Source organism: Lepisma saccharinum, chromosome 3 (genome assembly GCF_977018435.1).
Source record: "Lepisma saccharinum chromosome 3, izLepSacc3.1, whole genome shotgun sequence".
Classification (NCBI taxonomy): Eukaryota; Metazoa; Arthropoda; class Insecta; order Zygentoma; family Lepismatidae; genus Lepisma; species Lepisma saccharinum.
Window position 1 is genome coordinate 102691941 of NC_139231.1, and position 26537 is coordinate 102718477.

General features: G+C 37.3%; 1 protein-coding gene across 1 annotated transcript in view; it reads right to left on the minus strand.

Moving 5' to 3' along the window:
• Positions 1-26537, minus strand: part of HERC2 (E3 ubiquitin-protein ligase HERC2) — a 186885-nt gene that overhangs the window by 38539 nt on the left and 121809 nt on the right. Inside the window, exons 47-60 of the mRNA XM_083119057.1 lie at positions 25546-25735; positions 23946-24191; positions 22496-22689; positions 19736-19933; positions 19368-19523; positions 12907-13128; positions 11044-11205; positions 10390-10620; positions 7550-7792; positions 6969-7124; positions 5933-6158; positions 2821-3051; positions 1759-1922; positions 896-1042 (exon numbers count right to left, since the gene is read on the minus strand). Coding sequence (XP_082975183.1) covers positions 896-1042; positions 1759-1922; positions 2821-3051; positions 5933-6158; positions 6969-7124; positions 7550-7792; positions 10390-10620; positions 11044-11205; positions 12907-13128; positions 19368-19523; positions 19736-19933; positions 22496-22689; positions 23946-24191; positions 25546-25735 — 2766 coding nt within the window. The remainder of the gene's footprint in view (positions 1-895; positions 1043-1758; positions 1923-2820; positions 3052-5932; positions 6159-6968; positions 7125-7549; positions 7793-10389; positions 10621-11043; positions 11206-12906; positions 13129-19367; positions 19524-19735; positions 19934-22495; positions 22690-23945; positions 24192-25545; positions 25736-26537) is intronic.

Genomic DNA, 26537 nt, shown 5'->3' on the forward strand with positions numbered 1-26537 from the left:
TGGAAAAAAAATCCACTTGAAATCACCCACCCTGGGAACTGAACCTTGGTTTTATGCATGGCAGAAAGACATCCTACCGACTGGACTGCAACTGCTTTAAATAAGAAACACAGAACAAAATGTATAAAGTTAGTATGTACAACATTAATTTTCTAACAGGTGTTGTTGGGAATGTTTCGAAAATCCTTGCAAAGGCAAAGGTCTTGTGCCTGGTATTCATAATACAGTAAGAGATGCTGATTGCAAATTCTAGCTGCTGTAGCACATACTGAAAATAATAATAATAAAAGTATAATAAAAATTCTTACTATTGCCACTTTTGCACCAACAACAACTCAATTTTTGGGGTGTTTGACATAAACCACATTTTATTATACAAATACAAATAATAATTATGATAATATCTAGCCTTCTCATTGAATTTTAGGGGGCATTTTGCTGTGCCCCTTCCCTCTCTGGCTTTATCAGTCATTCAAAAAGTTATACTATAAGAAAGAGATAACGAGATAATAAACCCAATAAAGAAATGGAAGAGGATACTGTATATGAGTATTATAATCATTCGAGTTGTAAGGGACCTTTAGCCTATAAAGGAAGATTGAAATCAAAAACTGAGTTTCAGAGCAGAAAGTATGGTGCTGTTTTCTCAGATGGCATTACAAGTGAAGTTGTCTCTCAAAAACTTGAAATCTTCTTCTTCTGGGCAATAACTCAAGAGAACATTTTCATTCGCCAGAAGGAAAGCTTCAATGCAAAATGACTGTCAAAACAAAAATGTAAAGCAGATATATATATATAAACAGAGAAGAGAAAAATAACTGAAGCACAAACATTTATAAAGTTGTTCCACAAATTAAACACCATACCTCGACCAATTTCAGAAAATAAGCCCTACCAGTGTATTTGTTGTCATTGTAGCTGCAATCACACTCAATGCACTTGTTGACAACTTTGATGCCTTTGACGAGAGGCTCGCTGAACTTGACATTGATGGGAAGGCAGCAATAGGACTATCATCACTTTCAGGTGTGGTGTGGTTCATCTGCAAACACGGAAAAGTGATAAGTTCAATAGGATATAGATATATCCTAGGTTTGAATAAAAAGGAAAACATATTAAAGTTATTCATGATGGATGCGGTAAACGTGATTTAAGCATTACTTATGTGAAGTTTTGTGTTTTCGCATTGCACAATTGGATAGGTTTTTCCAATTGATTTTAAAGGCTCATTGCCTTCATTCACTAAGGGTATGGCATCTGGAGTGTAGATGGTAGCACGTCACTTTAAAGAACTAACAAACAAGTGACGCACCACCATCTCCGTTCCAGATGCTGTACCCTTAGTGAACGAAGGCAATGAGCCTTCGAAATTAATCGGAAAAACTATCCAATTGTGCAACGTGGAAACACAAAACTTCACATAGGTAATATTAAAGTTAGTTCACAATAAGCTGTGAGACCACCTCATTTATGTACAGACCTAGATTTCAATGTTGTGAATATACTCTCTTTATGTTACCATAGCACAAATAATTTTATTCTGGTGTGAAAGAAACGTAGTGCTTATTTTTTTACAACAGATATGACAAAAATAAAAATTAATGTTGTCTATTTCTCCTTCACATTTTCAAGAAGAAAAATAGAGAGGAGGAAACCAAGATGCGGGGAGATGTCATCTTAATACTTTGTATCATGGTATTTGAATGTAAATCCTTAATAAAGAAATTAAACTAAAATTATATTCTGCTCGTCACTTACCAAATCCACTGCTCCTGCAGCCTCAGCAACAGATGCAGGAGCTTCTCCCCCTCCTTGGGCTATCTCAATTCCATCAATGCTTGGAGTGTCTGGAGACTCAGAGCTCGCAATCCCATCGTTGCTACCTCCATTGTAGCCAATGCTAACAGACACTTTGGATGGTCCTGCAAAATTCCAGTCAAAATGCTTGATAAAATATATACACAAGCACAATTACAATTCTAATAGGAAATGTATTTGTTTTGGAATCACGATATGGAGAATATTTTGTCTATAAAGATCTGAGGAAGATTTTAGTGAGCCATACAAGGATTGCTCAGAAAGTAATGCCCCACATTTTTTTTTCTCATTCCGGAATGAAGAGAGCAAATGGAAGGGTAGCAACAGTGAAGTTTAATGCCCACATGTGTGTAAGTACATGGTCGTCTTGACAGATAGTGCCATGGTAGTGGTTCGTGAAAATGGCATCTGTGACACACATTACAAACGAGCTGTAATTGAGTAGTGGTGGAGAAAGAAAGTGTGGGAAACATTCACAAACAGTTGTGTGCTGTGTATGGAAGTTCTGTGGTCGATAGGAGCACTGCTAGACACTGGGTGCAGAGTGTTAATGCCTCAGGAAGTGGAGTAATGGAGCTGCATGATAGGTATGGTGACAAGAGCTTGTACAGGGTAGGAATTCATGCCCTTGTTTCGTGCTGGTAGATGTAGAAACATGAGATGTGTAAAGAAAACATTCAGTTATACTGTGAGTGATTTTCATACATTTTGAATAAATAGTTTCCGAGAAAAAGTTGTGGGGCATTACTTTCTGAGCAACCCTCGTTCATGTACACTACATGCTGGATACAGCAGGTCCTTATCTGTTGTCAAATAAAAAATGCTTGTTACACAATAAAAAAACTGATAGATAAGTAAGTGTTCTCACCTTTAAAATAACAGTGTGTACATGTACACACACTCACAAAAAAAAAAAAAGAGTGCCTCTTCCAAAGAATAGTAAATAATATGTTCTGGAAGAAATTTTGCCAATGTGAAAACAGAACAGTTAGTAATACAAACCTGGCTGTGGTATCCCAGTAACATCTGAATGGCATGAAAGAGCTGCAACTACAGCATCTCTGGCATACAGGATCTGCAGAGCATTGAGCACATACTGCAATGCTTGTTGCTTTATGTTATTATTATCTAGAGACAGTACCATTCGAGCCAATGAGTTACGTGCAGGTTTTGTTGAAGTCAAGTTTGATGCTTGGGATTGAGATGAATCATCTGAATGTTTGTCAGATAAACCTGAAAAAAAAGAAAGACAAATTCTTTTGTCACTTCATTTCCTACTAGTACAGCTACTGCAATTTCAATTATCAAAATTTGGGTTAAACAGATGTTGATAAAGATATACAGGTATCAGAGACATCAGTGGCCAGTGTAGCTACGATTTTTTGATTATGAAATTCCCTGACTTTCCAGGTTTTGCACACCAGAAATGAAATTTTTCCAGACATGTTTGTCGTCATGATTTTTGCTTTTGAACCTCATGTTTTACAATAAAATATGCAGGCACGTTAATTATTATGAATATGAATATACACAGTTATTAGCTGAAAATTTACCAAGTGATTAATACAATGCTATTCAAAAAAAAAATAAACTATTGTACTTCCCCATTTTCACTAAGTCATTACAATTACGGTGGTGTAAAAAAATCAATAAAAAAATGTGGCATATATCAAAGCTTTACAATGTAACCTGCATACCTCAATTATATCAATACAAATGAGAAACAACAAAAAATTAGGTCATGTACCTTTAGAAAATATGCAATAAGCTTAATGATTATATTTTTTAATTTATTGAAAATAGTACATATTTCGGAAATTCAGAACGTGAATGGGGCCGGTGACCAACCATACACATAAAAGAAATATATATGCGGGCCATACTTTGGAATCAAATATCTCCATTATTTGAGTTTTCCACATGCTGGAACCAATTTTATATTACGGAAAACATCGAAATCTGTCTATTAAAAGGTAGCAGTTCCGAATGTTTTATGATTTTTTCAAATTTTCCTAGCAGGAAGATTAATTATCATAGAATTTTGGCAATCAATGTGACACGAAATTTGAACCTTCCTTAAAATAATGAGCACTGTTTGGATTCGAAAAAAGCTATTTATTTTGAAAAGAAAACTTCAAAATGACCTTACACAATCATCCCACGGACAAGGTATTTTCCGGTTGACAAGCAACAGTAAGTATCGTAAACTAGTGGGAATGAATGTAGAGATAAATCGGAACATTAGTAGAGTGCATTCAGGGTCTTTATTTTAATTCTAAGACAAACAAACATGACCTTCCTAACTTATCCACAAAAGGAATTATTGACAAAATCTTAAGTAATCACTAAAACTCTGCAGTATGTGTTAACCAGACATACTAAATCGAAATCGAACCATGCAAAAGTTGCATTTGTAGCGTGATGAAATCGTAATAAAACAAAAGGAACTTGGGCCCATTTTCACCACTTTTCAGCATAATTTCATTCTACACGCAAAAATTATGTAAAAATTACTATCAGCATCAAACCAACATTCCTAACCTAACAACGATGCGTGATCAGCGTACGTTTAATTCCTCTATTTCGCACCAGTTTTTAAAAAATAAATTCTCTCTACATGCACAAAACACGTGCATATTCGAATAATGACGTCACTGATACTGCATACAATCACTAATTTCTCGGGTGTAACACATCTCTGCAATGCAAAAACTACGACAACGAGCAAATGAACTAGTTGATCAGGTTTCTTCTGAACGGGTCGCAAACGAAAGACTCAAATTCACAGAACGGGTTCACGGGGGGAACGAAGTAGTGAGTCCCTTTGTTTTTACATGGCATCCGCACCCGTCCAGTGTGACGTCAACCACAGCCAGTTATGTGAAATTCTGCTCTTCAAGGCAGAAAGTATTACATTGTCTTTGGTTCAAGGAGTATACAGTTATTGCAGATCCAAAACCAATGAACTGTCCGAACACCAACCTGCTCCGCTTCACGTATCAAAAGAGAACGGGTTCCGAACGGGTGTGTTCTTGCAGAAAGGAAATCTCCTTACCACACACAAAGCTAAAGCAACATTTCCTCCGCAAGAAATTCTGAGGATGGCTGGTGCGTAGGTTTTGTCTTGAGTAGCTTGTTCTCTAAAGGAAAAATGTCACGCCTCTCCAAATTCCGGTCTTGAACAGGTTCACAACAACGAGTTGCAAAATGAACGGACGGTCGTAACAAATCCAAGAGTGAATAAATATAGAATTGAAATGCAAAGGAACCATAATTTTGTACGTAACAGACTAGAAGTCAATGACGAGAGGAACAAGTTTCTGAACTGAATCTTTTGGGGGGACTGGGATCACAAGAACCAAATTTGGAAGTGGAAATGAACCGTTCGTAAATGGTTCTCCTGCAACTCCAAAATGCACGTAAATTCCAGAAAATATGCAAAATTCCCTGGCTATTACCTGACTTTTCCCTGACCAACCAAATTCCCTGACTTTTCCCGGCTTTCCAGTCGTGTAGCAACCCTGGTGGCATCACGTTAAGAGATGTCAGTTCAAATTGGATTACCAAAAGCACCTTGTCCAGGTATTATGCTGTGTACACAAAATGCCAAACAAATTTTGTGAAATTCAAATATCTAGGAATTGTGGTAAATATTAATTTACATTAATTCTATGCAAATATTGCGTGGCAAAAGTAGATTTCATGATTAACTGACAGCTAATTACATTTTCTGATTATGACACATGAATATTTTCAAGCAATATATTATGTATATTCTAGCATTCATAACTACTCTTAACTACTTTCAACTTAAGTTTTGATAGTGCTATCAGCAGCAATCAGTTGAGGATTGATTTGATATTGTCAGACCTAATCAGAATGAAGAAAATCTATAGATGGAGCTGATTAGTCGGTAGTCTACCTAAGTGTATCAGTAAAATTGACGATAACTTAACCGAAGTGACAATTCTATAACCATAACTTAATTTAGTGTAAGATGTGCCAGCTACAGTGACATGTAACAAACATATCTTGATTAAGCAAACTGCTGGAAATAATGCTAACAACAATTATATCACTGAATCAGAGCAATAGAAAAATATGATTTCCTAACCAATTGTAGATGCTCCTAAGGGATCTTTAGGTGTACCAAATAACACAGGTTCATGTATATTTGAGATGTGGCATTCAATCGTTGTCCATGCTACTGAATGTGAAGATCCACATGCCACTCTGTTGACACGTACACCTTCCAGGCCCTGCACCAGAGCTGGCTTTCTGTTTACAACTGTTGTTCCATTTCCTTGTTGGCCATGATCATTATCTCCCCAAGCATACACCTGGAAAACAGAAGATTAAAATAATAACGCTGATGTATTTTTAACTGTAAGTTACATACAATTATACAACCTGTATTGGTAGAAACTATTTCTTCTCATATTTGTCCAGTAGCCTAAAAGAGCCAGAATGTAATGCTAGACCCCATGTTCAAATCCTAGACTAGCCACAACAGTTCACTTGTTCTTCAACCAGTGATCCTTTTTTTGTGTGTAAAGTTATTTGATTTAAGTTAAATTACATTGCTGTTTATATTCGAGGAAAACAGTGGTTGTGGTGCACATGAAGTAGTCAAGGACACAGATGAGATATTGAAGAGTTGGAGTACATGATAAAGTCAGAGGTTGGCTTAGCGGTTCAACTAATAAAATTGAGGTCACAGGTTCAAACATCAATTGCAACAAAAGTTTCCACTTTTGTCTTCTGAGCTGTGGGTGACAAAATTATTACACTGGTAAGAAAAAAAAATATGAAAAGTTGGCATGGTTAGAAATATTTAATACACACTCCCTTAAATACAAATAAAACTTGAGAATTAATTATGCATTTGTAGCACAAGCATTTAATAACCAACTAAAATGTCACTACTACAAAGCATTAATGTGAACAATTGAGGAAGAAATTAATGAAGAGTCTACTTTCATGTAGAAAATTTTATAAAACTCTGCAAGAGTTGAGGCAATAGGTCACACAACAAAAACAACAATAAGTACAAGAAATCAGTGGTCTGATAGTTATAGCTTGTACAATTCATTTTTAAAAAATCAGCCTACATTACACTAACTTGTAAATGAGACAATAATTTCACTCACTTGCCCAATGTCAGTGACAGCTAAACAATGTAGAGCACCAACTGCCACATGAACAACCTTCTTGCCTCTCAAACCTTCAACAAGAGAAGGCTTCCGTACATGTTGATCAGTTCCATGGCCCAAGCGAAAATAGTCACCTTTACCCCATGTCCAAACCTAAAAATATAATACAAAGGTTATGTAAGGAAATTTAAAGCTCATAGTAATGTTACATAATTTTAGTAAGGTTCTATATCTCTAAAAATAAAATTCTAAGTAACTTTACTATTGCAATAGTTTCAGGACCTTGGAAGGTCCTAATCTAATAAGAATATTTCTTACATTGAGGTACATTTGACAATTAAGACTTGTGAGGGTTGCTTCAAATGTAATGAGCATGGAGTGAATGTTGGTAATCACCCACACATGTGAAATAAAATGATTAACACACTAGTTCTGACAACTTCTGTACCATAACAAAATAAAAATAAAAAATAGAGAAAAATCTAGCATTTAATATGAAAAATCAGGGATTGTAAAATTGGGGTTCAACTGTACAGCTAAGGTACGAATTCAGTATTATTATATAAATAGCTCAATACCTGGCCAAACTTTGTCAGAGCTAGAGAAAACTGGGCACCACATTCTATCTGGCACACCCCCAGGTTATTTAGTCTTTCAATGTTGTGTGGAGTGTTGCAGCCTTCGCTTCCTCCTCTGCCAAGCTTTCCGAAGTCTCCATCTCCCCAGGAGTACACCATGCCTTCATCAGTCAGTGCAAGGGTCTGAGCATCTCTGCTCCCACAGGCAACTTGCACAACACGCTGGCCAGCAAGAGATTTCACCTGGAATGATCCAAATAATCATTAATTTGTCAACAGTCAGAAATAAACTTACATTTAACCACAAATTTATGTTTCTTTACAACTATTGCATTCTGGACTGTGATAAGAACAAAATTAAAGTAAAAATTAATATGTTGAAATGAAGTACTCTCATCTGTGAAAATGCAAGAATGGTGACAGTGGACACCAACATTAACAGATCACCATAAGAACCCATTTCACAGATAAGTGAGAACTTCATTTCAATATAATAAATAATACTGTTGAAAGTTCATCAAATGCTACATTAAAATTGCAATAAACTTATCATGTAGTGAACATTTGAAACCCAACTAAAGCTATAACTGCGATATTCAAGGTTATTCCATCACTTTTTTTGTAACTATTAAAGACTTATGTATTCAAATGTGCCTTAAACGATTGGTGAACCTTGATGTGAGAAGACATTGTACAAGGAAAAAGTAATTAAGTCAGAGGTTTTTGACAATGTATAATTGTACTTAAATTATGTAATTATTTGAGGCGTATCCCATTCCTCAATCAATTCCAAGGACAAGAAATTCAGAATAACTGCTATTCTACAACTCTATTCCATGAAATAAATGAGAAATATCTGATATAAATTTATACTAAGAGACTACTCCATTACATAGGAAGAGCTCTTATATACAGGGTGATTCAGAATTCCTATTACACACTTCTAAGGGTTGTATCTTATCAGATGATATGATCACATAATTTCACATCTCCCGCTTCATGGTAGGCAACCCACATTGACGGAGAGTGACGTCTTCAGACACCTGATGTCATATGTGCTGCTTCCAACGTCCTCAGTTTCCAATCCGGTGTGCTTCGACCTTCATGTCAGTTGCTATTCAGTCGTGGATGTAGACAGTTCGCTGTTTACAATCCGGAATGCTTCGACCTTCATGTCAGTTGTTATTCAGTCGTTGTGGAAGACAGTACGCAGCACTCTCAACATGCCACACTCTCGACATTGAAGAGGAGGTCCTTCATCGAACTGACGAGAACCCGTTGACGAGTACTCACACCATTGCACGTCACATGAATGTGTCTCAGAGCAGCGTCTGGCAGATTCTTCATGACCAGCAGCTTCACCCGTACCACCCCCAGTGGGTACAGGCAATGGGTCTGGCAGATTTTGTATCACGTGTCAATTACTGTGCATGGTTTCTACACCCTTGTGTGGAAGTTCCCTAGGCTTGTTCTTTTTACGGATGAAGTGCATTTCACCAGAAAAGGTGTTTTTAACAGTCAGAACAGTCACATTTGGGATGACGAAAATCCTCGTGCCATACATTCACATGGATTTCAGGAAAGATTTGGCATCAATGCATGGGCTGGTATCATCGATGGTCATCTGATTGGGCTGTACCTTCTTATGGGCCACCTAACGGGTCCGAGGTACTTGACCTTCCTGCAAGAAGTATTGGCGCAGTTCTTGGATGATGTGCCTTTGCACATTCGCCAGCACATGTGGTTCCAACATGATGGCGGACCAGCACACTTTTCCCATGACGTCCGACAACATCTCCATCAAACATACGGGGACAGGTGGATAGGTCGCGGTGGACCAACTTCAACGCCGGATCTAACTCCTCTTGACTATTTTGTATGGAGCCACATGAAGAGCTTGTTTATGAGACTCCTGTACTGTCGGTGCAAGACCTGGTTGCACGAGTTCTGGCTGCAGCAGACACGATTCAGCACACACCAGGTACTTTTGAGCATGTATATGCAAACATCCTTCAGAGGTACAGTGTTTGCAACAAACTTCAGGGTAGCCACATCGAGCAGCTCTTGTAGTGACGCAGGTAAAGCAGGAGATGTGAAATGATGTGATCTTGTCATCTGTGTAGTACCAAAACGGTATGTTTCCGGACATGGGTTCCTTATCAAAAGTTGATCTACTGAGTCCCCTCTACAACCCCTAGAAGTGTGTAATAGGATTTCTGAATCACACTGTATAGGATATTTAACATGCATTAATGGGTACAAAAAGTAACACGCACACAAAATTACAGTGTAACAACATAATTTATGAAAATAATGAAAACAAGTTTTATGAAGAAGAAACAATCCATAGACTGGTTTTTCAATACTGTAAACTTCTGTCGGATTAACAATTCAAAATGGAAATTAAGCTATGCATCCAAAGTGACATGGAAAGTGAATCGGTTTGGTTAAATTTATTTAAATAAACTCAACATTTCACAAAAGCATGTGTTCCTGCAATAGACAGTGCTAGAAAATGCAAGAGAAATATAATTATAAGGCCACAATTATAATAAACCACCACAAATTGGAAAAAAAAATGGAAAAAAGTTTATTAAACCAGCGACAGGAAGCCAAAGATCTAAATGTTGAGCAATCCTTTACAAAACCAACACACACGGATGCTCTAGACAAGTAATGAAAACTAATTCTAGAGCAACAAAAGATGTACAGCTCCAGTATCAATATGAAAACAGCAGACATAATACGAGGTACAAAGAAATACTACAAAGGAAGGACACGCTATAATATTAAGAAACTTGAAAACACATGTCATATAATAATGTAAAAAGTAAACTTACGAATTTAGGTTTTAGTTGGGTAACATTATCTCCATGTCCAAGTCTGCCATATTCACCCAGTCCCCAAGAGTAGAGCTCTCCGTTGGAAGTGATGGCTGCACTGTGTGAACTGCCACATGCTATGTCACGGATTCTTTTGGATTTAAGGGCTTCCACTAGGCGTGGCTTATCCAAGCTGGCTCTGTTACCATGGCCTAATTTTCCATCTTCTCCTTCTCCCCATGAGAAGACCTGTGGTGGGAAAAGTAACACATTGTAGTCACATTTTGTTGCTCAAGTCATTTAACTTTAGAGTTGGTGTTTTAAGTCCACTTTATTCACAGTAAGGCTAATCGGGACTGGACCTACAGTTTTTTAAAGTGGGATCCGAACCACTTGTGCCTTCACTGGGTATCGAACCTGGGACCCCTTGATTACAAGGCAATGATTCTACCACTGCGCCATGGGGGAGGCACAAGTCATTTAACTTGAAAGGAATTTCAGTAACAACTTCAAAATCGTACATAATGTACACCTTCCTTCTCAATCCTCGTTACTGTTAGCATTTTAGCTTAAAAGTGCCTACAAGAAGGTCTATATTAAGCAGGTAAAGACAGTTTGCAAAAACACATACAAATTTCATATGTACACATCTCAAGATGGAGGAAGACTTACCTTGCCATCCATTGTTAATGCCATTGCATGCTTTCCTCCAGAATGAACAGCTACTTTCTTGACCACATACTGGCTCAGTGATGTTATTTGGCGTGGCATGGATATGTTGTTGCAATGCCCCAAGCCCAATCGTCCATTTGTTCCTTCACCACAGGCATAGAGCTATGTATAAAACATACATGAAGAAAATCAGTTTTGGGAAGAAAAGTTCAGTTTATAACCAACTGTTACTATTGTTCTATGAAGTAGTTGTTGTACAATCTTTTTTTGGAAAAGTTCCAGTACTGACCATAGAAAATAAAATACTGAATGTATAAACTTACGGTTCCAGTTTGGATTCAAATTACACGCCTCTGTTATATCGTGTTTCTTCAGTCGCAAGGCAAGGGTATGTATTTGTATTTTTTATGCATTTTCCTTGTTATATCTTACTCTTCCGTCAAAGCTGGCTAAACACAATGATGAGGATGAACTGGTGAATACATGAAATTGATGAAGGGACACTCAAAAAGGAACGCTTGTGTACAGGCCACGATATAAACCTGGAACTCTCAGGAGAGACAGAATCGGCAACAGGTTAAAAAAGAGAATGGAAGGTGTGGGAGAGCTGTTACCTGGTACTTAGAAAGCAAATCTCACACTACCAGAACACTGTGAGGCCTGGCATTTTGATGTAGCAGGAACCAATGATCAGATGGCCACAAGTCATAAATATGGCATTTAATTGCTTTAGATAATAGTTTCATTAATTGCTTCTCCTTTGTATTTGGTGCATAAGAGATTTGTTCAAGGCTGTGTTCAAGTGGATAATGAATTCAATATCTGAGCATCTTTTAACAGCATCAACTTGAGTTAACATGGCTCACATCAGGATCAGACAATGAGAAGATCATGGTTGCACTTCAAGCATATAGGCTCATGATAAAATCTGGTCAAAGTTTCAGTGGTTGCCTTTCTCAGTTACCATAATACTTGATATTCACACTATGTTCCCCCTTCTGTATCCATTGTCAGCAAACAGACACATGTGTTACTAGGTATCCTAATGCCACCCTGCAGAATGCCAATGAACTAACTTTCACGGTCATGTGGGTATAAACCAGATGTGCAGTCACTGAATGAAACATGACTAAACAACTTCAGTGTGCCTACGTCACAGATATTAACATAGTTCCAGAACTTTTCTAACAAAAGGTACATGTACACAATGAAAGCAAATTAGTTTCTAACACCCAAAAAGCTAAGAACTAAACAAGTTTACACACAAATATTAATGTGTTATGTAAAGTATTTAAGTGTTCTATGCTGTTGACAGAATACTCTTAAATAATTATCTAAAAAAAACGTACATATGATAAAATGCGGAAGCCAGGAATAAAACTAAGATTCAAATAACAGAATTGTAGAACAACGAGAGAATATTATTATTTTCAATTGGTATTTCAACAGGCATTAAGATAGTCCTTCACATTCATCAAATCACCTCCAACCTTCTCGGATGGCAACATTTATTCACAATATTATTATGTGGTTTTGGTGTCTGCTGGGGCATTATTTTGTTACAAGTTTGCGACATAGAAAAAAAAATATAACAAGAAATTGGCATGATGGAAGAAGATAATACATTTTTACTAACTTACCCAAAGTTCCATATACTTATTCAAAAAGCAATCGATTCTGACACCTTTCATGTGACTTCACCTGTAGTACATGCCACAAGAAAGGTGACAAAATCAATCACTGAAAAATGAGTGGAATCATACTTTCCACTTTATATGAACATACCATTTTGTAACTTAATTTTTACAACCATATGTAACTTCTACACAATTATTGGTACTTTTAAAGACAATGATTCTTCACCTTTCCATCTTGAGACACAATGAAGAGAGATTTTGATCCTCCTGCAATGTGAGTAGGATTAAGACCAGATATGTTCTCGGAGTACACTGGTAACTTGATCTTTGAACCTTTCAATCCACCCAACTGATCCTTATCATTGAGGCCCCACACAAGCACTTTGGTTCTGACATCTGGCTTCATGTCTATTCTGTGAGGTTTCTGCAAAATGTATGAACTTGATTCCTGTACAAAGGGGAAAATAAAATCATAAATTGGTCGACAAAGTACATTTAAAATAAATCAAGGTGATACATATATTCTAAAAGAAAATGAAACTGGGCAATAAGGATTCCTTTTTGTTTTTGTTTTGTTTTAATGAGGTTCATTATGTTGTAGTTTCATACATCTTGCATTTGAGATAAAACGAAGTTGTAATTAGGACACTCTCTTTTCCTGAACAAGTTCTTTAATTGATCATAAACTTCAATTTCATCACTCAATTATAATAAATATTTCAAAACCCTCCAAACTTGATTTTGCAGTCACAATGATATCCTCCAGCATATGAATAATTAATTGCAACTGTAAGAGCTCAGCAATTGAAAATGACATCATGAAACTACTGTTTTTGAAAAATAAATAATTCTGTCAATACAGCTTTATTAGTCAATTCTACAATAGAAAAGTCATAGTTTAAGTTATGTTTATGTTGATGACCACCAGTGGAAAAATCACAATGTAGAAAAATACACACTAAGAGAATCAGAATTAAGTCAAAGTTTACTCCCAATTCAGCATAAATATATTTCGCACCCGAGTCACTACAACTTTGAAAATATTAATTATCTTAAATATTCCTTACACGTAAGTAAGATACTAACTTTTTCCGTGAAACTTACTTGTAGAGGTTGTGAGTGAAGCAACAAGTTCTCAATCAGATGGTGGCAGAGACCACCGAGATTAATAAGAACCTCTACAAGTAAGTTTTGCGGAAGAAGTTAGTAACTTGCTTACGGATCAACCATGCCTTTTATTCCCCAAACATGAATTAAATATTCCTGATGAATATGTTATTAAATTGCAATTACCATGTATGCATAAAATTAAATTTATTGCATTCAAACTCCAATATACCAAAGTGCAAATTTCTGTTCTATGTACTTAAGCTCAAATAAAAACTGCCACTGAATTAATGCAAGGTTTGCAAGAAAAACCTTTCACATATTCATACACCAAAAAGGTATCCGTGATTGAATTCAAACCAATACTGACAGACACCAGTAACACTGATGCATCTGCGTTGATATTGGTCAAGTCCTAATTTATTTAAAGGAATGAAGAAAATACACCTGTTATTCTTTTTTCAGTCTTCTAGCATATTACTTGATGTACCTGTGAATGAGGGTGTTTATATGAGAATGTGTTTACTTCCTTCTTTCAAAAACAAACTTTGTGTATATTGTTTACTGCAAAAACTTGTAATAAAAATGTGCATAGGAAGTGTGGTGGTTGAGTTCTTGTATACAGTCAAACTCCGATATTACATTTTTCAGGGGCCTGTAAATAAAAAAACGTAAAAAGCGAGAAAGCATAAGGGATGGGTGAAACTCAAGTGCTAGTAAGAAAGGACTACACAATCGACTTTTTAGGGGGTATATTATGTAAAAAATTATTTAACAACGGGAAAGAAATATGGTTATGAATTTCTAAGGGGAAAAGCAAGACGTGCTGTGAAAGTCAATGCTGGATTAAAGGGACCCACTGTCGAGGGTAGGGACGGTGGATGACGGCTTCTAACTGACGCCTATTAGGTTCAGTTTATGCATCTGATTGTGTAAGATCTCAGTTTACTTCATAACTGGTAATTAGTTGCTATTTTTAGAAGTCCCGGGTAATTGGAGGGGGATGATCATTTATAGCTGGACGCCAAGCATCTTTATATACTGTAATCAAAGTGTCCTGAAGACATGCAGAATGGTTCAGATTCCACTTTGAGCTGCATATGTATCCAGTCCCGATCAGCCCAACAGCATGAAGTGAACAAAACAAGCTTTGTCAAACTTACGCATGTTTAGACGTCACAATAAATTATCAGTGACGCCCACAGGATTTTTGAAAGAAGGGGATGGTGTTACATATACTTTTTATAGTAGTCAGTACTCACTTTGCCATATTTTCCTGCCTTTGACGCTATTTTTTTTTAAATACTGGCCAGAGGGAGGGGGCTTATCCCCCCCCCCCCAACCCTCTTTGGGCACACCACTGATTGTTATTTACATCCATGTTAACCGATGATTTAGAAGTCTTGGGGAGGGCAAACACCCCTTCCACCAATAGTCTACTGGTAAATAATGTGTTTCCTTTTTTTCTTTCTTTTTTTGTCTTCCCATCAACATTTAATATTGTGTGATTCATTTTCAGCACATGAATAGTTCCAATAATAAGCAGTGATTATATTATTCTTAGCATCATGTGCATTTCCTTCCTACACTGCTCTGTTTGTTGAAGGTGTTTATCAGATGGAAGAACAAGAAGAAAAAAAATAGGTTGTCTCCTTTTTTTTTAATTCCTCGCTTTGTATCTGGTGCTTGTTTCACATCATCAAAGCAAAACAACCTTCCAAGGCAAGATTCAGAACAATGCCGTTTTTCTTTCCTTCAGAGTGGATAAGTCATAGCTCTGGAGAAAAACATTGTCGCCTGTTGCCAGCTGCTCCCAGACACCCCTCCGACCGGTTTGTAATGGGAGAAGGGGAAGGGGAGACAAACAGGTGGTGGAGCAGCGCCAATGCAGTTGAACAAGTCTTATCAGAAGTGTGCTCATTTCGAGCCAAGTTGCAGAAAGAAAGAAGGAGGGAGGGAAGGGGGTGGGGTAAAAGATCACTAAATAGGCACTCTTCCATGCTGTCATGTCAATGCTTCAGACATATGAGCAAGATATCCAATGCCGGGAATTATAGAAAGAGAAAAGGTTGAATCTTTCAATTACTGCATAGCTGTGCACAGAGGCAGATTAATGAGCTCCTGTGGAGGGAAGATGGGCTTTTTTTTCTTCTTTTTACTGGCCGTACACTATATTCGTTGAATGTGCATACTCAGGTTTAAAAGCAACAATGTAATTCTAGACCTCAGAGGAAAGGAGATGGGAAATTGCTTATCCCTATTATGTTAATTGGTTAAGATGTCTTGTGTAAGGGGCTCTCACTTCCACACGAACAACAAAATCGGGGAAGAAATACTTGGCACTTTTCAGTAATTACAAGACTAGTGATGATACCATAGGGGGAGCTAACGCCCCCCCCCCCATGCAAATGAGAAAAAGGTGAAGGTAGTTTCCCATGCACTTTGCACCATGCCGTGATGCATATATATATAGAGGAATATGTGGGAGATGGTGTGATCAGTACCATGCTCTGACTGCCTTTACCCCACATATTCCTTGATTTTTGCCAATTTGAAGGTGATGTGATCAGCACCATGCTTGGGCAGCCCCCTTGCTATTTTGGCCCAAACACGCATTTTAAGGCATTTAGATGTGCACTAAATCTGGCACCCTTCATTTATTCACTCATTTTTCCTGGCCCCATCACTTTACAACATAGGAGTTATGCAATATGCATAGACAAAACATTCTCCACCTCACATAGAAGAATCTTTATCCCAACTTCACCCCCCCCCCTCCCCTCACACACAAATATTTTTTCAGTCTGTGAGTAAAATATCGCCCCATCTGCCTATAGAAAAAAATGATCACTTTAGCTTGTGCGTTTTCAGCTTCATTCTGATAACCAAATGATATATCGTCCGTGAAAAAAGTTCAGATTAAAAATAATCGAACTAGATCCAATCATATTTCCTTAGAAATCTAAACGAATTTCCATTGAAGAAAAATGCCGTAATCTGGTATGGCAAATCCTTAATTTTTTCCATTTTCAACGTTGCAAACAAGAAGAAACAAAAAGTTTTTACAAACAAATCCCCCCTCTTTTTTTCGTTCCTGTCAACTAGGAAGGATTCCATAAATGTATGGGCAAAGAAGCAAATGGTGATCCGAGTCCCATTGTCAATTTTCCACTCACATTTTTGTGAAAGGGAAGGGTAAACAAAGACACCTCAGTCACACACATTGTGCCCAAACTTTACGGAAGGCATCATTTAGAGAGCATCAGTTTGGCAACAGTGTGCTTGTTGTCTGAACCTGCGCCAGAAGGATCGGCCCATTTCATCTTCATGGGGAATGCAAGAAGTGCCGTTTTCCCTTCCTGTCCCTCAAGGGATGTATGACAAATGCAACTTGTGCACCTCTTCCCCCCTCCTTGGAACCATGCCTCTTCCCTCCATTCTCTAGCACAAAAACCATTCCCTCCCTCCTCTAGCACAAAAACCTAACTTCTGGAAGTTCCAAGGTCACATGGGAAATGCGAAAGCAAGAAACAGGAGGAAGGGAGAAGTCATGTGGTCAACAGAACAGGTTTCTGGCAAATTTTAAAACATTGTCATGGCTCTGAGAACGTATATAGCGGGAAACGGGAGTTAGAGCGGACGTAAGATCAAGGTGAACATCCTATTACTTAACAAAGCCTTTTGCCAGGGCCTGACTAGATGAACATATTAAGCGGGAAAATATATAATATGGGAACATAAAATCGGGGTTTCACTGTACTCATATCTGTATGCACTTGCACAAGTTCATTAGAGCACTCCCCAAATGCCTTTCTTTGATGCATAAATCTAATATGAGAATTTAGGTAATAACTCTGCAACTAAACACACAAAATAATTAAACAAATGTTATGTGTGACAGCTATATACCTTGCTGATTAAAATAGAATGGTTCTTAAAATATAGTAAGTAATATGTAGGTGCTTCATGTTATTATTAAATAGCCCTATTATAACCAACCAAAGGTTGGCTATACATCCCCAATACATACAGGCATCACTCCACTCCAACAAAAGTGCAAGGATAATTCACTCCAGGTAAAATTAATAGGAGTAGACATTCCCAGATATGTTAAGATTAACAGGAATTAGGCATAAGTAGGGAAAGTAGGATAAAACATCAAAATATTATGTAAATAATAAGCCCCAGACCAAAATTTATTGATTATCAAAAAGACAACCTTTTGTGGATAGGCAGAATACAGAGAGCACATGTTGCTTTTCATGCAAATTTTTTATTAACACATATATTTTCAGGATAACAGTTGTGCAAGCACAAATTAACTTGCTTTCCCTGAAAATAACTCCAAGTCACTATTATTAGCATAAATAAACCCCAAAAACATCAAAAAATCGATGTTTTTGACAAAAGACAATCGGTCTCACAGCACCAGAGCCATCTGGTGAGAGCCAGTGGAACTAGCCCAAACTAGACTGCCATCTAGTGGATTTCTTAAGGTACTTGATGAAGGCAAGTAACCCAAGGTGCTGTGGACCAATCAGATGGCCTCCTGGGTGTGGCTTCCAGACAATAGGACTGAGATAGCTTTTATCATGAGAGGAAGCCATCTTGAACTCACTTCGTCTTCAAAGCTGAAAGAGTTCACATCGCTCCAGTTTTTGGGCCAGTGTAGGCCAGTGGAGAGAGGGACCATGGAGCGGCCATTGTGTTCCAACATGTGAAATACCCACTAAATGCTTGGAAATAGTCAAATAGTGTGCAATATGGACAAATTACAGGATTTAAAGTACCTTACAGTGCATGGAACCAGTATCCATGAAAAATCAGAACTTTTCAAAACCACATGGTGAGGACAAAGGGCCTTCAGGAAACCAAGGTGCTTTGTGTCCAAAGACATCCATGATTATTGAGAGCACCCTTTGTCATAAATCTCCCTGAAACAGTTCATTGTCAAGTAAATATCCATCTGCCTTAAGACCCGGTTATATTTTTAGTGCAAACTCACAGAAATCCCCCCCATTTACAGTTGGAGTGATAAGTGATTTGTCGCAAGGCCCATGTGTGATGAGGTGAATGCAGGATATTTAAGTACCATGCTTTTGTTACCCATTTGTTGGTTCTAGGTGTAAAAGCACACCTATAAGTTTGTGCAGTGCTTGTATGTAGTTAAATGTGATAATTCCCAGAATATTAAATGTGTCTTTCCAACATCTTGATTTATTAATTCATATTTGGGCAGATAAGCCCGGGAAGCGTGCTACTCGCTCCGGAATAAATAGGCTGAAAGTCCCTATGATAAACCAGCAATCATTTCTCGGAATGGATGCTGGTCGACTGGGGACATCCTCCATGTAAATGGTCACTGGAGGACAGCGTAGAGCTGCACGGGAATAAGTACGTCCAGGTTACATAGCCAGGTAGTTTCGTAGATTCAATCAGGCCCAAAGTTGGTGAGTAGGTTAGGTTCACCTATCCTGTTATCGGCAACGTAACCTGGAGGCACGTATCCCCTGACCAGCCGCGTCCCGCGGATCGCACTATTGTCTTGTAAACATGCATCCCTTTCTATTCCTCACTTACCTCAATTTCTTCACTATCCGAAGCCAAAAATGAGATAGCTGAAGGAAGGTCATCCTCGTCACTCTTCCTCTTGCCAATTATGTTTAGAGAATGAACTTTGCAATCTATACCTCCATTTCTGCACTGCTTAATGGCTATTTCAACACAAGGGTAATACTGGAAAAATCAAATTTATCTTTGTGTAAAAATATTTATCAACATATTTTTCTCATACTGAATGAAATTAATGTATCATAACTTTGTATGTATTTACAACAACCAAGTAGTTAATACCAAGTTTCAATAGTCAAGAACCCATGGATTCCAAATCACAAATTAAGGCTTATATATTATGAACAACCAAATACATCTGTATGAATGATGCTCACCTCTCGAATGTCAGATAAAAGTGTAATAAGAGTATCAGTGCATCCAATGTTAACAACATCAAGTTCTTTCATTGTACTAAAATTGTCTCCACCACTAATTGCTACTATGGAAGGCATGTAACTACTGTCGGAGGGATCAACCAAAATCCTCAGTAGATGGATCACTATGTCCGGTTGCATTTCTAGGCGAATCCAATGCTAGAAGTATACAAAGGAGACATTAACATTTTTACACGCACACATATGCAAAAATGTCTCATTAGTTTGTGTTTCTTTACTAAATTATAAATGTATGCACTATAGAACAGTAAAAAATCATATTCCAAAAAGATCGTGCATGCAAAATAAACCACCCGACAAAATTATATGTATCTATTTGTACCCAGAAATTATGTTGGATAATATTGGATAAAATATATGAGGTAGATCAAATGAAATCACCAAATTAGATTCTAACTGATCATATATTAGATGTAGATGCTGATGTAATTGTTAATTCATTAATATATTCACCACTCATGTCTCTAAAAATGTAAATCCCTTTGGGAAAAAATAAGTTTCAAACCACCTGATGAACTACTTCTGAAATTCATTTTTTGTCGGCCAGTCAGATGCCCTTTCAGAAGTCCAAAAGTGTGAAAATCTGGAGATGCTAGGTTGAGGAATATGCTTCGTGTTGTTGACATTCACATCAGAGAGTGGGCTATAACTGGAATGTCATGAGTTATCATGCTGAAGCAAAACAACACTGGTTAACAACCAACAACAGTTCCAGGATACTGTGGATTTTCAAGTTATAATTGAGCAGCTGGTGATTATGTTGTCTTTCTCCATGGACAGCTTAAATCGGAGCCCTGACTGCTTGGACCTCATCACCAACAGATGTAACAAAACATTTGTCACAACAGTATACAAGAAACCAGTACATCTATCCAACCATTCGCCAAGGCAATATGGCAATGTATGGCTCATGTGCTTCATACATACCCCCACACCCCCTATATGCCTTCATGGCATGGTGCTATGCACAGGGGAGCACTTTACTTTTTACTTTATGTGCTTCATGGAGGTTGACCTCCAAGAAGAAATATAATGGAAATGGGAATAAAGAATGGCTGCACTGAACACAACTATCCACACAGGGTTGTAAGGCAGGTTCAAATTCGAAATCCTAACCACAGGCTAGACACAGAGAACACAAAGAGATGGATTACCTTCCCCTTCCACTCCTACACCTCCAACTGGCTTGCCAAAGCCCTCTGACGCTTCAATATTACCATAGCTCACAAACGCAATTACAAATAGCTGGCAAACTTAGTAAACACAAATGATACTTCCTCAATTCACTGGATAACCCAGGGGTGTACACTGTGGTGCAAGGTGCATTACATTGGCAGAGCTACAGGGTTTGTCCGGAAAGTAATAGGACTGATTTTTTTTCGCCACGACTGTACTTCGGAGCGCGCGCGCACTGACTGTATTCGGTAGAGGGGGTTCCTACCTAACCTACAAGCGGCTAGTCAGTTGTCTCCGAGCACCCGGAGAGTCACGACAGGCTTTTTCACGCGACGTGTTTCTGTGAGTGGTGCAAGCCGAAAATGCAGAGTTCGTTAGAGCAGAGGTACGCGATTAAATTCTGTGTGAAACTCGGTAAATCTGCGACAGAGACGTTTGATATGATCAAGCAGGCTTACCCAGATGATACTTTAGCAAGAAGTGGTCGGGAAGAGGCCGGGAAGAGGTCGCCGATGAAGACCGTGCTGGAAGACCTTCGACTTCGACAAACACCGACAATGTGACTCGTGTGCGCAAAGTTTTGAACTCAGACCGTCTACTGAGTATTCACTTAATTGCCCAGATGTTAAATTTACCTAAATCTGTGGTTCATGACATTGTGACGGAGCATTTGAACATGCGCAAGGTGTGCGCGAAGATGGTCCCAAAAGTGCTTACTGACGACCAAGTTGCGGCGAGTGGAAGTGTGCCAAGAAAATTTGAACATGTGTGAAAGTGACCCCCAATTTTTGGATAACGTTATCACAGGTGACGAGTCATGGATCTTTGAGTATGATCCCGAGACAAAGAGGCAATCTTTTGAGACGACAGAGGGGATCCAAGCATCTTGCACCGCGGCTCTAAAGGCTATTCCGGATAATGCCTTCCGTGACGCCTTCAATGATTGGAAATCGCGCTGGCAGCGCTGTATCGACGCAGAAGGAGACTACTTTGAAAGTTTTTAAAGAATTGTAACGATTGGCTCAATTTTTTTTTTTAAATCGACTCAGTCCTATTACTTTCAGGACAAACCCTGTATACTCTCCATAAACAAAAGAATTCAACAGCAATTATCCAATGCCAAAAAACCCAACTGGTTTAGCACTGGACTAACAAAACACATCAGATATAACAACCACCAAATGAAGAAAGTGCTCACCAAAAATGTAGCACACACGCCAAAATAGACACAAAAATCAAGGGAACACATGCCATTATGCATTTCCCCCATTAACACTGACAATGGAAAAGCCCACCACATTTGGCTCCTGCTACTTGAGCAAAACCAACCTAAGATGACATAGCAGACAGAAGCACACTTAGCGACCATCAACATAACAATGGAGACCAGCAGCATGACAAACTGACAACTACAAGTTCGGATACGGATAGTTAATTAATCAAATAAAATAAACCAGTACACGGATACAAAAGTACACTTCATGTGTATCAAGTAATCAGTATTAGCAGTCGAGCATAACTTACCTTCCCTTGTGTCCCACAGCTCTGCCAGAAACTTGCAGTTCCATCAACCAAGCGATGTGCCCAACTTTCACGAGAGGACACAGTTAATGACTTGATGCATAAGGACCAGTCTTCTATCTGCCCATCACCACCACCTAGTATTAAGTCTTGCTTTCTATATCTGCCAGGTTTCCCAGCAAAGACTGCTGCACTACCTATGAAAGCACAAAAGAACCATGTGAAGCATGTGTTTTATTGATGTATGCAATAAAAACATGAATTCTTAATATTTACTTATTCATATATAGAACACATTGATGACAATTTACCAAGCATGGGATGAATTGGGGAGTTGTATTTTAAACATATGGAGGTATCTGGGGAACAGCTTGGTAAAATGGGGTTGAGGAACAACTCATTTGATAGGTATCTTGATTTCAAACAACTTTTGGTTTGGTCAATGCATTTTCGAATGGATACCTAAGAAGTAGGGATGTGCCGATATGAAATTTTGACCGATACCGATAAAGTACCGATATAAAATTTACAGATACAGATAACCGATATTCTATCAATCCGATATAAAATTAGAAATTGTCCTTGAAGAATCTGAAAGGTTCATTGACCTCCTTAATAAATGTGTTTCGAGGTGACTCCAGTGCAAAAGAAGTTGAATATTTAGACATTTACTTTTGTAGAGAGTAGGGTATGGAGATTATCCATAAAAATTACAACACAATGGCAGAATTTTGCACTAAATTATCAGATATTTATCGATATATTGGATCAGTAAAATAATCGATAATTTTACCGATAAACCGATATGCCTATATCGGCTGATACCGATTGGGTACCGATTAATCGGTCCCATCCCTACTAAGAAGTATTTAATGTTTCTGATGAGTCACTAACTTCACAGCAGCTAATACTTTTGAAATTTAAAATAAACTGTAAAAAGCTTATTCACTCCTAGCATGAGTCGAATGGTGGCATCATGAAAGTTGTTGGTAACACCCTGGAGGGTACATTTAAATTTCAAATGAGAAGGGGCTGAGTTGGATATGACTCTTAATTTGAAGAAAAATTTTAGGGAACGTTTTTTCATGTGGCCATCTTTTTCAAATTGGCAGCCAGAAACTACTCTCTTCATTGTTTATTAATACAAATTAGTTAGTAGCAATGATTAAGTTCAAAATGAATGAGTTAGATTTTCACCACTGTGGTTTTTAATTCAAATACCACAGACTTATTCGGAAGTGTACTTATAGTATACATTAGATTTAGACTACGTAGATTAGATTATCTTACTTAAAATAGGGCCGAGTTAACAGTGTTACCAAATAAACATTACTGGGCAACATCATTGGTATTGGTTCCAAAATATCAGTTCATATTTAATTTATTCAGGCACATAATTTATAAATGATTGTAAGTTGATGGAGATATTAATAAACACTACAGGCATATTTACCTGGTTCTGCCACACGATTGAAAGTGTGCCTGTGGACTTTCTTTGTGTAAAAGCAATTCTCGCAGTAATTAAAATTGTCGCACGCTTTGCACTTGAACCTTGGGCCAGTAATGGGATACATCTGGCAGCCATCGCATGTAATTCCTTGGTGGCAACTGGGGACTAACTCCATTTCCCTGATTACACCTGTCCAGTTGCTCTGTTGTGGAAAGTCCACTGCCACATCCTGACCATTACTACTAATGCCTGAAGTCAGAAAAAAATCATGTATGAAATAAAATCATGAAAAACAAGTAAGATAAAAATATAGTTTACATAGTGTACTTACAAATAACCAATTAAAGTGCAAGGAGCACACAAATTATTAAAACTGTAGTTGTTAAGGCTGAGCTGATTCGGTACAAGAAACTATTACAGTGAAACCATGATTTTAGAGTTCCTGGATTTTACATTTTCCTGTATTATACATTCAAGCTTGATGGTCGCAACATAGCAAAATGTTATAAAATTTCCCCCGATTTTACGTTTTCCCGCATTTTAATTTTTTTCAGCTTGGTCCCCTGAAAAACGTAAAATCAAGGTTCCACTGTAGTTGAAATAATTCAACAATATTGGCAGATACTTTTCCATAGTTTGGGTATCCATGACATGTGACGACTTTTTTTTCAGTCTAATTATTGTGGAAATTATGCAGAATTTGAAGTTTTCATTTATTGTGCCTGAGTACTGTCTGAAAAATGGATTTTGTAATTTAATGATAGCTATTTTGATGTCATTTTTTAATATTTTACGCAAAACTATGGTAAATTTATGTATATAGTAGCAGTGGAATAACATACATATTAATATTAATCAATATTTTGAATAACTTTTAATTGTTACAATTTCAAGTATCAGTGAGGACTGAAAAGAGCAGCAGTCTTGGTTCAAAGTGATATAAGCTCAATTCTAGAAGTAATATTTCACAATTGCATCATTTGTGAGGGTATGCACATTTTGTTTTTGGCAGAAATGTGAAATGTGGGATTGCCCAGTGGCTAGGTGTATTATTCTGGAAGTTATGCAAAATTCCTAGATTGTTTAATTTTTCAGCAACATATCTGAAGGGGAAAAATAGGTTTCTTTAAAAAGATTAACTTTATAATTCATACATTTCAAACGAGTGAAAATTTTAAATATTCCCATTAGAATGGAAGCTTCTATTTTGCATAAAAGTGAAAAATTTCAAAAGCAATATCAGATTTTAATCACCATAACAACACCAAAAATGACTTATATACTGAATTTGAACTAGAAAATTAGTCTATTTTTTTACTGAAATTCTTACTCCTTTCATTTACCACATGTATGTGTGTCTAATGCAGTGAAAATGATGAACAGATAAATTAGTATGCATGTTGCACAGAATCATATTGCACATGAACAAGATAATTGTCAAACTGCTTTTAATCATTGTCTTCTAATTTGTTCTATTAAACAATTCAGAGGTGTTCAAGAGAAAGTAATTTACAAAACTACAACTTACACTTGGTGTTTTTTTTTTTATCTAATTACCACTCTCATACTTTATTTCCAACACTTCCCCCTTTTGTATACTTACTGGTTACTACGCCAATGCTTTTATGGTTTACAGATCCCCACTTGTATTTTGGAACCGTGACTGTTGGTTTCACACGAACTTTGTCTCCAACTTTAATAGCTGGAGGGCCAGGTATGGATGGAGGAAAGCCAATAAGCTCCACATGAATAAATCGTACCCAATAAGTACTTCCTTTATATTGCCAATCAACCTAGAAAGAAATGAAACAGATTCACATGTATTTGATGCGTTATGCATTACATATTATGGGTGTCCCAAAATACACCTGCAAGGTACTATGACTGAGAAATGACACACAATGTGAATAGTATTCACAGCGTATTGTAATCTTTACTGCAAAGAATTTACATGGCATGTTCAATTTGTCTGCCCTTTACCAGAGTGTTATTTTCTAACTAGTATAAAATTTTATACCATATGTTGCAAGATGTCATCTTATATGGCTAAGACTTCATGCTCAACATGTTGGGTGAGTGCACACTGTCCCAGAGATAAAAAAATAGTTGAATGGATTGAAGCCCAGAGAATATGATAGCCAATCGATAGTGTTTATGATAGTATAAAGAAATGACATGAGCACAGAAATATTGACCATTGAAAGTGAAAACAAATGACCGCCTGTCCAATTAATCAAAGAGAACAATGTCTAAGTTTCATCAGATTTTCTGTACTTCTTGTTGCTTTCTCTCTGTTGAAACTTGGTGAGTAAATTTTGGGACACCCTGTATGTAAAATCATATTCCATTGTAAACTTGTAAACAACATACAATTACACTAAATAGATTAATATTCTGTTGTGGAAGGCTTGCTAATAACTAGTGTCACATAAATCAATAAGCCAAATAGGATGAAGACTATGATACAGAAATTATGCAGAACATAATTACCTAATTACCTGTTGCCTAATGTTACTTTGTATAAATTTATTCCTAACTGTTGTAATTATTCCTTGGTTTAATTATGGATTCTTGAAATGTGTGAGATCCTTTTGT